This window comes from Thamnophis sirtalis, unplaced genomic scaffold, assembly GCF_051295495.1.
Source record: "Thamnophis sirtalis isolate CommonGarterSnake01/CBP01778 unplaced genomic scaffold, rThaSir2_p1.2 scaffold_5, whole genome shotgun sequence".
NCBI lineage: Eukaryota > Metazoa > Chordata > Lepidosauria > Squamata > Natricidae > Thamnophis > Thamnophis sirtalis.
The window spans coordinates 14,681,563-14,693,893 of NW_028261385.1; the positions used below are offsets into that span (position 1 = coordinate 14,681,563).

Here is a 12,331-nt window from a genome sequence, read left to right on the forward strand (position 1 = left end):
GCCTAGTATAAGTTGCTACTTGCTTTAACTGGGCAGCTGGCAAGACCTTCATGCGTAACACTCCTAAAGTATATTCTCCTGACAGTCACTGACATACCCTCCCAGGAACATGCCACTATAACTAGCACCACTACCACCAAGATAAGGCAATCCTGCCATAATTACCAATATATTAAATGGCTCTATATCCAGTTCTTGCAGTTGTTTATGGTGGCAGCATAATTTATAGAAGTAATGCATGAATGCATGATAATATGAACCAATCATAGATCCTCCATGTTTGGAGATCTGGTACATTAAACTTCACAGAACCAAATGACACTATTTTATGGCTGTGGCATAAATGACTGTTCATGCTAATCCCGTTCAAACAATACATTTGATTTGTTTATCAGTTTAAACAGCCATCAGAACACGCAGTCAAATCAAATCAGCATTTTCATTTGAAGCACGGATGAGATTCATTCGTTTTTCTCAATTGCTCTGAATTGTCAAATCTGTTTTGATCTGAAATCACCGTCAAGTTGAGTATCAGAGCTGAATTTTCATAAAGAGGATGCATTTTTTGTTACATTTGGGGGCAGAGGTTTGATAACTGAAGACCATATAATCAATCATTCTGAAATTAAAGCAAATTCACACCCTCCTTTTTGATATGGACAAATTATCTCATGAAGGACCTTGTATCAGACCTCAATCATTCACTGAAGAGAGAAATTTCAGTATTCGTTATAAAGAATAGAATAGAATAGAATAGAATAGAATAGAATAGTTAGAAAGGACCTTGGAGGTCTTCTAGTCCAATCCCCTGCTTAGGCAGGAAACCCTACACAACTTCAGACAAATGGTTATACAACATCTTCTCAAAAACTCCCAGTGTTGGAGCAATCACAACTTCTGGAGGCAAGTTGTTCCACTGATTAATTGTTCTCACTGTCAGGAAATTTCTCCTTAGATCTAAGTTGCTTCTCTCCTTGATTAGTTTCCACCCATTGCTTCTTGTCCTACCCTCAAGTGCTTGACTCCCTCTTCTTTGTGGCAGCCCCTGAGATATTGGAACACTGCTATCATGTCTCCCCTAGTCCTTCTTTTCATTAAACTAGCCATGTCCAGTTCCTGCAACTATTCTTCATATGTTTTAGCCTCCAGTCCCCTAATCATCTTTGTTGCTCTTCTCTGCACTCTTTCTAGAACTAATCCTGAAATAATTTTCTCGGTTGCTTCAGTGCTCAAATAAATATCTGCAATTCGTGTTAACAATTCAGTTAATAAAGACAACCCACCAACATATTTCTAATGTTTCAGAGCCCCCCATTGGACAGATGCACCCTCCGCATGGAAGTGTAACCCCTCAGAAGAACAGCAATCTTCTCGTCGTTATTGTTGTGACTGTCGGGGTCATCACTATCATTGTGGTGGTGATTGTGGCTGTGATTTGTACAAGGCGTTCATCAGCACAGCAACGAAAGTAAGTCATTTGAACATCTTTGTCATTTCGCCCAAGGGCTTGAGATACTTAATATCATGTCATTGCAGGGAGGTTTCCCAATGATTTCATTTCCTGAATTGTGTCGAAGTGTTGATGGCACTACAGACAAGTAAAAACTGTCTAGCACATTTCTGTGACTTGAGAAGCAATCCAGATGGTCACTTAAATATACCACAATGATTAAGAAGTACAGTAATATACTGAATTAATGATTAGTTCCTTCTTACTTAACTATACCGTGATGATTAAGATTGCTGGAGCCTTTTCCCATTAATGTAAATCTTGATAGTACTACAGACAAGTAAAAATAGAGTAGCACATTTCTGTGATTTGGACGACAATCCAGATGGTCACTTAAATGTGATGATGATTAAGAAGTACAGCAATATAGTGAATAAATGACCGTTTCCTCTTTCTCAGGTTGGGAGTTCAGACTCACCTTTCCCGGAGCAGGAATTAATAGAGCTTTCATATCCCCAATAAAGCTGGCAATCAACACCCTCTGAAGTTCTTTACTTTTAAATCACCAGAGCATTATCTAACTATTGTATTGAATTTAGCTGCATGGTTCCATTATATTTTCAGATGAAAAACACAAAGGAGCTGCAATGTGAACCCTGAAATGGTTAAAACCCAAAGAAAAGATTGAATTCCCATCTCCACAGAGAAAAAAAATGCAAGGGAATTGAAAGTCTTGGTTCATATAGAAGATACAGTGTGGCCTATTTTGCCAAATATCCAAAGTGCATGATAGCAATAGCAATAGCAGTTAGACTTATATACCGCTTCATAGGGCTTTCAGCCCTCTCTAAGCCGTTTACAGAGTCAGCCTATTGCCCCCAACAATCTGGGTCCTCATTTCACCCACCTTGGAAGGATGGAAGGCTGAGTCAACCTTGAGCCGGTGACATTAGAACCGCTGAACTGCAGGTAGCAGTCAGCTGAAGTGGCCTGCAGTGCTGCACTCTACCCACTGCGCCACCATTTTATACTTTTGTAAAAAATGAACAAGTGGAGAATGAATGTTGGAAGATGAATGGTCATTTGTCCTGTTTGAAATTTAAGATCTTTAATGAAGCAATTGAGATCCTAGACCCGTGATGACAAAACTATGGCACGTGTGCCACAGGTGGCATGCGGAGCAATTTGTTAGGACACACAAGGCATTGCCCTGTCAGCTCCCGTGTGCATGCACATGCTGGCCAGCTGACTTTGGCCTTCATTTTCAGCCATTTTTCGCCCTCCATAGGTGCAACCCAGGAGTTTCGGAACGGACTTCCGGGTTGCCCATAGGGCCATTTTTGGCCCTCCAGAGGCTTCAGGGAAACCTTCTGAAGCCTGCAGAGGGCCTCTGGGGAACGGGGAGGCCGTTTTTGCCCACCCCAGGAGGGAGGACAAAAAACGGGTCCATTGCGAGCAAAAAGAGGGGGGGTGGGGTCACACACACATGCATGGGGGGAATCACATACATAGAATTATGGCTGTGGGCATGGCTGCGCATGACTCTCCTGCACTAGCCCTGCTTTTGGCACACGATAGCAAAAAGGTTCACCATCACTCTCCTAGACTAAAGACTTGACAGAATGAGAAGCAGAGATGTAGATATCCAGAGTGCTCTTGGGCAGTTTTTCCTAGTCTCGGATAATTTAAAGATACCTGTACCTCAACCCCCAGAATACCTTGGCCATTATGACCATTGCTGAGAATTAGGAATGGTGACTCCACACATCTGGAAGTTGCCCAGATGAGGAAACACTACTTTAAAATAACTCTATCCACTGTGATTTCTCACTGATAAAAGTCAATCAAATCAATACAAGTGAATATTTGTATTTCTGGATTGAATTGTGGGGTCCTTGGTGATTTCTGAGCTTGGTTGTTTTCTTGCAGATGTTTCATTACCCAATGAGATAACATGTTCAGGGCCAGGCTAGGGCTAGGCTAGCACCAAAGATGTTACTAGTTGGATAATGAAGCATCTGCCAAAAAAAAAAACACCCCAACCAGGCTCAGGTCTCAGGTGTCAGGTCTTCCATTGGGGCTAATGAAGGTTTGCGTATGATAGCCACATCCTTGTGTGTCTGCTAGACGTCCCTCAAAACCTTCCATTCCAAAATATTTGTGCTTTCAGTTCCTTACCATATTTTATCCCAAATGTGTTTTTTCAAAAGACAACAATTCTGAAGAACTAAAGAAGCTTATTGGATGAGAAGCGAAACATCTCCAAGGAAAAACAAAGTCCAGATGCCTTTTGAAAAAGCACATTTGGGACAACCATGACCAGGATAAAATAATCTCCATAGACACTCACAATTTCTACTTGCATGTGATTAACAGCAAGCATAAAGGTGAAGGTTCCCCTCGCACATATGTGCTAGTCTTTCTCGACTCTAGGGGGAAGTGCTCATCTCTGTTTCAAAGCTGAAGAGCCAGCGCTGTCCGAAGATGTCTCCATGCTCATGTGGCCGGCATGACTAAAAGCCGAAGGCGCACACAATGCCGTTACCTTCCCACCAAAGGTGGTTCCTATTTTTCTACTTGCATTTTTACATGCTTTCAAACTGCTAGGTTGGCAGAAGCTGGGACAAGTAACAGGAGCTCACTCTGTTACGCGGCACCAGGGATTTGAACTGCCGAACTCCTGAGCTTTCTGATCGACAAGCTCAACGTCTTAGGCACTGAGCCACCGTGTCCCTTTAACAGCAAGCATAATGAAGACAAAAATATGGGTTTTGTTCTTGAATATAAAAGTATTTTCAAAGTAAAATAGACATGAGAATTTGATTGTATAAGGGTACTCTTCTTTTACCTTAGAAAACCATTAGTTTGAACCCATTGAAGTAGTAGCTAGCTTGAATAAAGTCAATCTTACAAGTGAAGGCAGAAAATTAAGCTCTTGTTAAAATGCCTTCCAGCCTACTTTTTCCTAATGGTGGCAAGCAACCATTAGTCTGGGAAAGGCTTTGAAGATGAGTGGTGAAAATGATCACCCAGGTGCTCAGAAAATATACAGTATTAGCCATTTCAGGCTCTCAGCTATTTTTCCGTTGGATAGATTTCTGCTTTCAGCTTTGTGCACAACCTCCCTGAGCTCCAGCATTGTATTTTTTAAAATATTGGCTCTAACACTGAGTTTAGATGTACACTGGGAACTGGATGGCCACAGGGAAGCTATTCAACTGTACTCTGAGACCACCTAATGACAATAACTCATAAAGCTCAAATTATATATACTTATTACTACATTCACTACAGTGGTGGGTTCCAGATCCCACCACTGTAGTGAATGTGGTAGCGTTGTCCACATGCGTCGTACTGTCCAGCGACGCCTTCCCCAACCCTCCGCGATACTCCAGCTGCTCAGCCGAGTGTCACGCAGGCGCTCTATGCGCCATGTGCAGAAGTGCCAAAGACTTTAAAGACAGGTAAGGAGCGTGGGCGGGCAGGTGGCCCCTCTGGAGCACTGTACCGGAACAGTATCTGGTGCTCCGGGCAGGCTCTGGCACGCCTGTACTGGGGCGTACTGCCTGCAACCCACCACTGATTCACTATAACTGAGGCTCCCTTTGTCAAAACATGTACAAGGGAAAAGGTAAATATTTCCCCTTTTCAGTAGTGTGATGTTAATAGATTAACAGATTAACAGAGTTGGAGGGGACCTTGTAGGTCATCTAGTCCAAACCCCCATCCAAGCAGGAGACACTACACCATTTCTGACAGATGGCAGTCCAGTTTCTTCTTGAAAACTTCCAGGGATGAAGCTCCCACAACATCTGAAGGCAACTTCTGTTCCATTGGTTGATGGTTCTCACCATCAGAAAATGTCTCCTTATCTCTAAGTTGAATCTCTCCTTGGTCAATTTCCATCCATTATTCCTCGTCTGGCCTTCAGGTGCCTTGGAAAATAGCTTGACTCCTTCTCTCTGTGGCAGCCCCTCAAATATTGGAAGACTGCTATCATGTCTCCTTGGGTCCTTCTCTTCACTAGACTAGCCATGCTCAGTTCCTGCAACCATTCTTCATAAGTTTTACCCTCCAGTCCCCTAATCATCTTTGTGGCTCTTCTCTGCACTCTTTCCAGAGTCTCAGCATCTTTTTTATCATGTCGTGACCAAAACTGGATGCAATAGATGTGGTCATTACTAAGGCTTTATCTCCATAAAGGTATTAATACTTCACTTGATCTTGATTGTATCCCTATGTTAATGCAATTTAGGATTGCATTGGCTTTTTTATTTGGCTGCCACCGCATACTATTGGCTCATACAGAGTGGTGCTCATCTCTATTTCTTAGCCAAGGGAGCCATCATTGTCCAAAGACACTTCTGTGGTCATGTGGTCAGCATGACTATATGCCAACATGCACACAACACTGCTACCTTCCCATTGAAGTGATACCTATTTGCCTACTCACATTTGTATGCTTTCAAACTGCTAGGTGGGCAGGAGCTGGGGCAAATAATGGGGACTCGCCACATCATGTGGTGCTCAGGTCTCCAACCTGGGCTGTCAGCTTTCTAGCCAACAAGCTCAACGTCTTTAACCACTGAACCACCTAACAACCCCCCCCCCCCTTTATGCAAAAGGAAAGGAGGATGGGAAAGCAGCATTTCGATGTAGAAATATCTTCAGCTAAATGCTATCATGGCAAGCATATGAATCTGTATTTCTTTTGTGTCACTTTGCCATTGTTTGAGTAGAACTTTGAGCTGCAGGACTTTTTATACAATACAGTAAGCTAAATCTGGCATTTATACCTAGCCACTAAATCAAAATCCTGATGCTAATCCTTTCTGAGCCATCCTTTCTTCCTGTTATCTAAGCATTTCAAACTACAGAGATGTAAGACTGCCTTTAACACTCAGAGATGTTATAAATAAAAAGGAAAGGGGAGACTTTTATTTTTAATTATATCAGTGAATGCCAAAGAAATCCCCTTTCTTTCAAAAACTATCTGTTAACCCCTGCAAAAAAATAACTCTGATCTCTTTTCGGTGTAGTCCTAGATTGCCTTGTTTGCGCTGAACAATGCACCGATTTTCCAGCTACAGTCCTTCTTGCAACTTTTCTCTTGCTGTGTTTGCATTTGCATTAAACCAGTTGTGTTTCCTTTACTGGCAATGCATACCACAAATAGATCCGATGGTATTTGTATTTGTATTTTATTGGTCTTGTATGCTGCCCACTCCTGAAGGACTCCGGGCGGCTTCCAATAAACAAGGGAAGGGGATAAATAAACAAATAGACAAACAACAATTTAAAATACACAACATTCATAGTTATCGTGGGGCTGACTATTTCAACAGCCCCCCAGCCTGCTGGAGCAGCCAGATCTTAGTGGCTTTGCGGAAGGCCGGGAGAGGGTAAGGGTCCAGATCTCCATGGGGAGCTCATTCGGTGCCTCTTCCTTGGTATCGTTATAGATATAGTACAGTGATGGCAGACCTTTTAGGCACAGAGTGCCCAAACTGAAGGAGTGCGCCCGCTCGTATGCATGCACTCACCCTAGAGAACCAGAAACCCAACAACCAGCTGGCTGGTGTGCATGCACACTTGGGAAACCCGGCAACCAGCTGGCCAGTGCGCATGCGCATGTCAAAAACCCAACAACCAGCTGGCTGGTGTGCATGCACACCTGGGAAACCCGGCAACCAGCTGGCCAGTGCGCATGCGCATGTCAAAAACCCAACAACCAGCTGGCTGAGCTGGGGTAATAGTGTGTGTGCCCACAGAGAGGGCTTTACGTGCCACCTCTGGCATGCGTGCCATAGGTTTGCCATCCCAGATATAGAGTATACCTATCAAGCATTTCCCTTTTGAGGTGATTAACTTTATGCAAAGAATAAAAAGGGGAGTAAGGAATAGAAAGTCAAAGAAATTAAAAGCAAGAGATGAGCAAAAGAGAAGCAAATATAACTAGATCTAGTTTTGCTAGCACCATCCATAATGCAATTTTCATATCCTCCATCCTAGCACACAGTTGATTTCCATTCATTCATATATGACCGCATACAGGATCTTTTCTTCCTCAAACTTCTTACATATCCCTTTTCAAGAATCTCAACTCCACCCAACCATGTCTTTCCAGTCTTCCTCTTCTCAGCTCACTCATTCATTGTTGTCACATTTGTTTTGTAATTATGGAGTCCTTGGTGCTGTCTGAACTTGCTTATTTGCTTGCAGATATTTCATTACCCAATTAAATAACATCATCTGTGCAAGCCATGTGAGGTTTGTTATATATATATTAGCTTGGCTTGTCAGTTATGGTGGGGGTATGGTTTTCTCCTTGATTAGGTTGTTGTTTTCTGCTTGAATTTTTTTGGCCTGGTTTTAAGGCCTACTTATCTGGTGGTAGATACTGAGCTTGTCGATCAGAAAGGTCGGCTGTTCTGCAGTTTGAATCCCTACTGCTGCATAATGGAGTGAGCTCCCATTACTTGTCTCAGCTTCTGCTAACCTAGCAATTCAAAAGCATGTAAAAATGCAAGTAGAAAAATAGAGACCACCTTTGGTGGGAAGGTAACAGTGTTCTGTGCGCCTTTGGCGTTTAGTCATGCTGGCTACATGATCACAGAGATGTCTTTAGACAACACTGGCTCTTCAGCTTTGAAACAGAGATGAGCACTGCCCCCTAGAGTTGGGAACAAGTAGCACATATGTGCGAGGGGAACCTTTACCTTTATCTGGCATTGCCTGCTGGAGAGGATGTGTTTTGGTCTTATTGTCTTTTTTTAATGGTGTGGAAACATGATTTATTTCTGTGTCTATTGATGGATGATTTGTCCGAATGCTAGTCTTCAAGGAATCCCCTAGCTGTTTTGGATTTAGCTTGGTCTAAGATGCTCCCATTTTCCCAATTGAAACTATAGTTGACTCTCTCCATGTACTTTGAAGTCTTCTAATTACTAATTGGTCTACACAGATGTCTTCTGCTAGGCATTTGCCTCTCTATCCTATGTAGTCACTGTTACACAGTCCTTACAAAGTCTGTTTATTCCTGTTCCTGTATGATCCTGTTTATTTCTTTCTGGGTTGCTGGGTCTTCTTGGTTTGCTTAAAATGTTTTGGAGAACTTTAGTTAGTTCGCGTGCTGTGGTAATGCCTTGCGATTGCAAGAGTCTGTTGTTTCTGAGATATTTTTGATGCATGGCAGTGTTATTCCTTTCATAGGTTGTGTTAGCTATGTTGTAGTGGGTTAACCAGTCAGGCACTTTTTATAAACTTGTCTGAGTATCCATTTTGTTACCTGATGTCTTTCCTTTTTCTGGTGTTTGCGGCAATGGATTTTTACTCATCTAAATAATGTTCTTCCACAACTTCTCTTGTGGAAGGTTAAGTTGTTATTTTAGTAATGGAGCAGATTTTAGTAATAAGAGTTATTTTAGTAATGGCTAGTCTGGATTCTGTTTCAATAGATTTGTGTTTCTAGTTGGCTTCATTTCCTCTGCTGCTGATATGCTGAAAAGATATCGTGCAATTGCTTCCTTCTTCTCTTTGCGAATTTTATTCCTTCAAAGATATTGTGGATAGTTGCTTGCATCTTCTTTATTAGTTCCCTTTTTATTATGATGAAAGGGTTGCCTACCTGCTGGATCTATACTTTTGATTGTATGTGTTGGAAGGCTATAGTTTTTAGATGCTGCATTACAACTTCTGCTGAAAATGAATTTCACCCTGGGAGAGGTCAACAGTAGATAGTCTAAGGTTAAAGTTATGGGAGTTTGGAGATGAAACCACAGAGTCAGGTAGTTAAGGTTGTATCTATTGTGTGCTCCTGTATTGTTGTGGTTGAAGCTGAAGTAGTCATTGACAGTCATTTTTGAGTTTACCTTGAGCAGTTTGGTACGGAGTTTTGTTTTTCCTTGTTTTCAGCTTGAGATGGAGTCTTGATAATGGTTGTCAGCATTTGTGTGTGTTAGGGAGTCATGTTATTTTTTCCAGTTGTTCCTTGAGGTTATGTGATGATGTGCTAGTATGTGTTTAGTCTGAGGTGAGCATCCCCAATCATTAATCATATCATTTTTCACGCACTTGGCTGAGCTATTTTCCATCCAGCTGTGCAGCTTATTGGGGGTTGTATCTGACATTGGTGAGCAGGGCATGCTGTCATAGGCGTTCATGCAGAAAGAATAGTTGTTCTTTGGTGTTCTGTGGAGATTTGCCTACATGCAGATTTCTCCCATTTGATGCTTTCTGAAGCACTTGACACCCATATGTAGTTCCAATAGAAGAGCATAGCTGTATATCAATGTTGAAGTGTGGAATCCTTTATTCTTTCTGAGCTTGGTTGTTTGCTTGCAGATGTTTCATTATCTGACAAACTCATGATTATTTGTTATATGCCATTTGTTTTATGAGATGAGCAGCTGTATAAATTTGAAACATAAAAATAAACAAATGGCATCATTGATATGAGTGTGGGATTTTCCCACTGCCTTTCCAGCATCCTGTTAATCTTTGCCTCTCCAGCAGTCTACACTCCTAGATAAGCAGGGTTTAATCCCAGGCAAACAATCAAACCGAAAACTCTACCCTAATCAAGGAACTACCAAGGGGGAAGAAACAACACACCCTCCAAAATTGGCAGAACCAACTACTGTATATAAACAATCTCCACACTTGTGTTCAGTGATGATCCTACTTACCAATAACACATCTGCAAGCAAAGAACCAAATTCAAAGAGCATCAAGGACTCTTCGGTTCAAACCTGAACTTGAGATACTAAGGAGCTACTTCAGTGTACATCCTTCTTACTGGTCACTCACTTTTGAATTCAGCCCACATTCATTTAGCACCCATTCCTCCTCAACCCTTGTATTGTTTTACCACAGAAACACCTTAAGTATCTCATTCCAGCTGCACCTAACTTTTATGCTTCATCTCACATCCATACGTTTACTCCTAAATGCTGTAATAATGTGGGTAGAAGCATTCCTTATATATTTTATAAAGAATAGCAAGAGCACTTAGACTTATACACTGCTTCATGGTCCTCTCTAAAGGCTTTACAGAGTTATTGTCCCTGACAATCTGGTCCCACATATAAGCACCATACATTCCAAAATATATTACATGGATGGATGGATGGATGGATGGATGGATGGATGGATGGATGGATGGATGGATGGATGGATTGATTGATTGATTGATAGATGATAGAAGGTGACTGGATGGATGACAGACAAACAGACATTCCTTATATCTATTATATATTTTGGCTGCAGCTGCCAAAAAAGCCAATGAAGTCCTAGGCTGCATTAAGAGAGGGATAGAATCAATATCATATGAAGTGTTAAAACCACTTTATAATGCCATGGGAAGACCACAATTGAATATGCAGAAGCAAAATGTCTTCAAGGAAAAACAAAGTCCACTTCCCTTTTGAAAAAGCACCATGGGAATTTTTTATGAATAATAATTCATTCCAAACAGATTACTGTATATTGTTATGCAAGATTTAGAAAGAGAACAATTTATTGTCCTGTACATTCATTTCTGCACATTGCCTCAAGCCCCACTGACAATAAACAGGAAGGGAATTTTGAGACAAGGCTGTAGGAAGAAATGTCACTAATAAAAATAAATGAAAATGAATGACTCATTGTAGAATATGTTCTCCTTGTATAAACATCACTATCCTGTAAGACGTAAAGTAATAACTACTACTCGGATCACATCATCTCCCCATCTTTAATTTTCTGAGCCTCTAAACTCTTCTGCCTCTTTCCATTTCCAGTGAAATTCCCTCTTAATTTAAGGGGAAATGTAGGTTAGTAAGCATAGGAGAAGGAATTCTACTTAAAGCCCTCCTTGATGATTTTTGGAATGTAAAAATATTCCACCCAAAGAATTACCTTGCATCAGGTTACATCCTACACTTCACCATCAGCACCAAATTTTATTTTATTTTATTTTTATTGTATTTGGTTTGTCAAACAAGTACAAGATAACAGGTATAAGTATGAACGTGGACATGAACACAGGAAATAGGGATGGATAAATGGGGGCAATAGGACAGAGATGGTAGGCACACTGGTGCGCTTATGCACACCCCCTTACAGACCTCTTAGGAAAGGGGTGAGATCCACGCTAGAGAGTTTAAGGTTAAAGTTATGGGGGTTTGAGGATGTAACAACAGAGTTGGGTAGTGCATTCCAGGCATTGACCACTCTGTTGCTGAAGTCGTATTTTCTACAACCGAGTTTGGAGCGGTTTACCTTGAGCTTGTATCTATTGTTTGCCCATGTATTATTGTGGTTGAAGCTGAAGTAGTCATTGATAGGTAGGACATTGTAGCAGACAATTTTGTGTACTACGCTTAGGTCTGACCTTAATCGGCGTAGTTTTAGGTTGTCCAAGCCCAAAATTTCAAGCCTGGTGGCATAAGGTATTCTATTGTGAGCAAAGGAGTGGAAGATTCTTCTCATGAAATACCTATGGACTTGCTTGATTGTATTAATGTCCGATATACAGTGTGGATTCCAGGGAGATGAGCTATATTTGAGAATAGGCCTGGCAAAAGTTTTGTATGCTCTAGTTTGCAGTATAATGTTACCGGAGAAAAAGCTTATATGACAGTTCCTTCAGATGCGCAATATAATCACAAATCTAAAAGTAACACAAGGGAGTCCAATGGGGATGGTCTTCACAGGTTAACATCACACTGTTAATTGTGATCACACTGTGTGAACACCACACTGTTAGCATTTGATAATGATCGGCTGTGCATAGAAGTAGCTCCCCAAGGGTACCTGTTGCTTGAAACATTGATTGCTATTGGCCCGAAGTAAATTGGGCATGCTAATTTAATTATGTAATGTTAATCTAAATAGTCAATT

General features: G+C 41.3%; 1 protein-coding gene across 1 annotated transcript in view; it reads left to right on the forward strand.

Moving 5' to 3' along the window:
• The window catches only part of DCC (DCC netrin 1 receptor), a 734,614-nt gene that overhangs the window by 651,589 nt on the left and 70,694 nt on the right, over window positions 1-12,331 (forward strand). Inside the window, exon 23 of the mRNA XM_087715396.1 lies at window positions 1,306-1,468. Within this exon, the coding sequence (XP_087571522.1) occupies window positions 1,306-1,468 (163 nt within the window). The remainder of the gene's footprint in view (window positions 1-1,305; window positions 1,469-12,331) is intronic.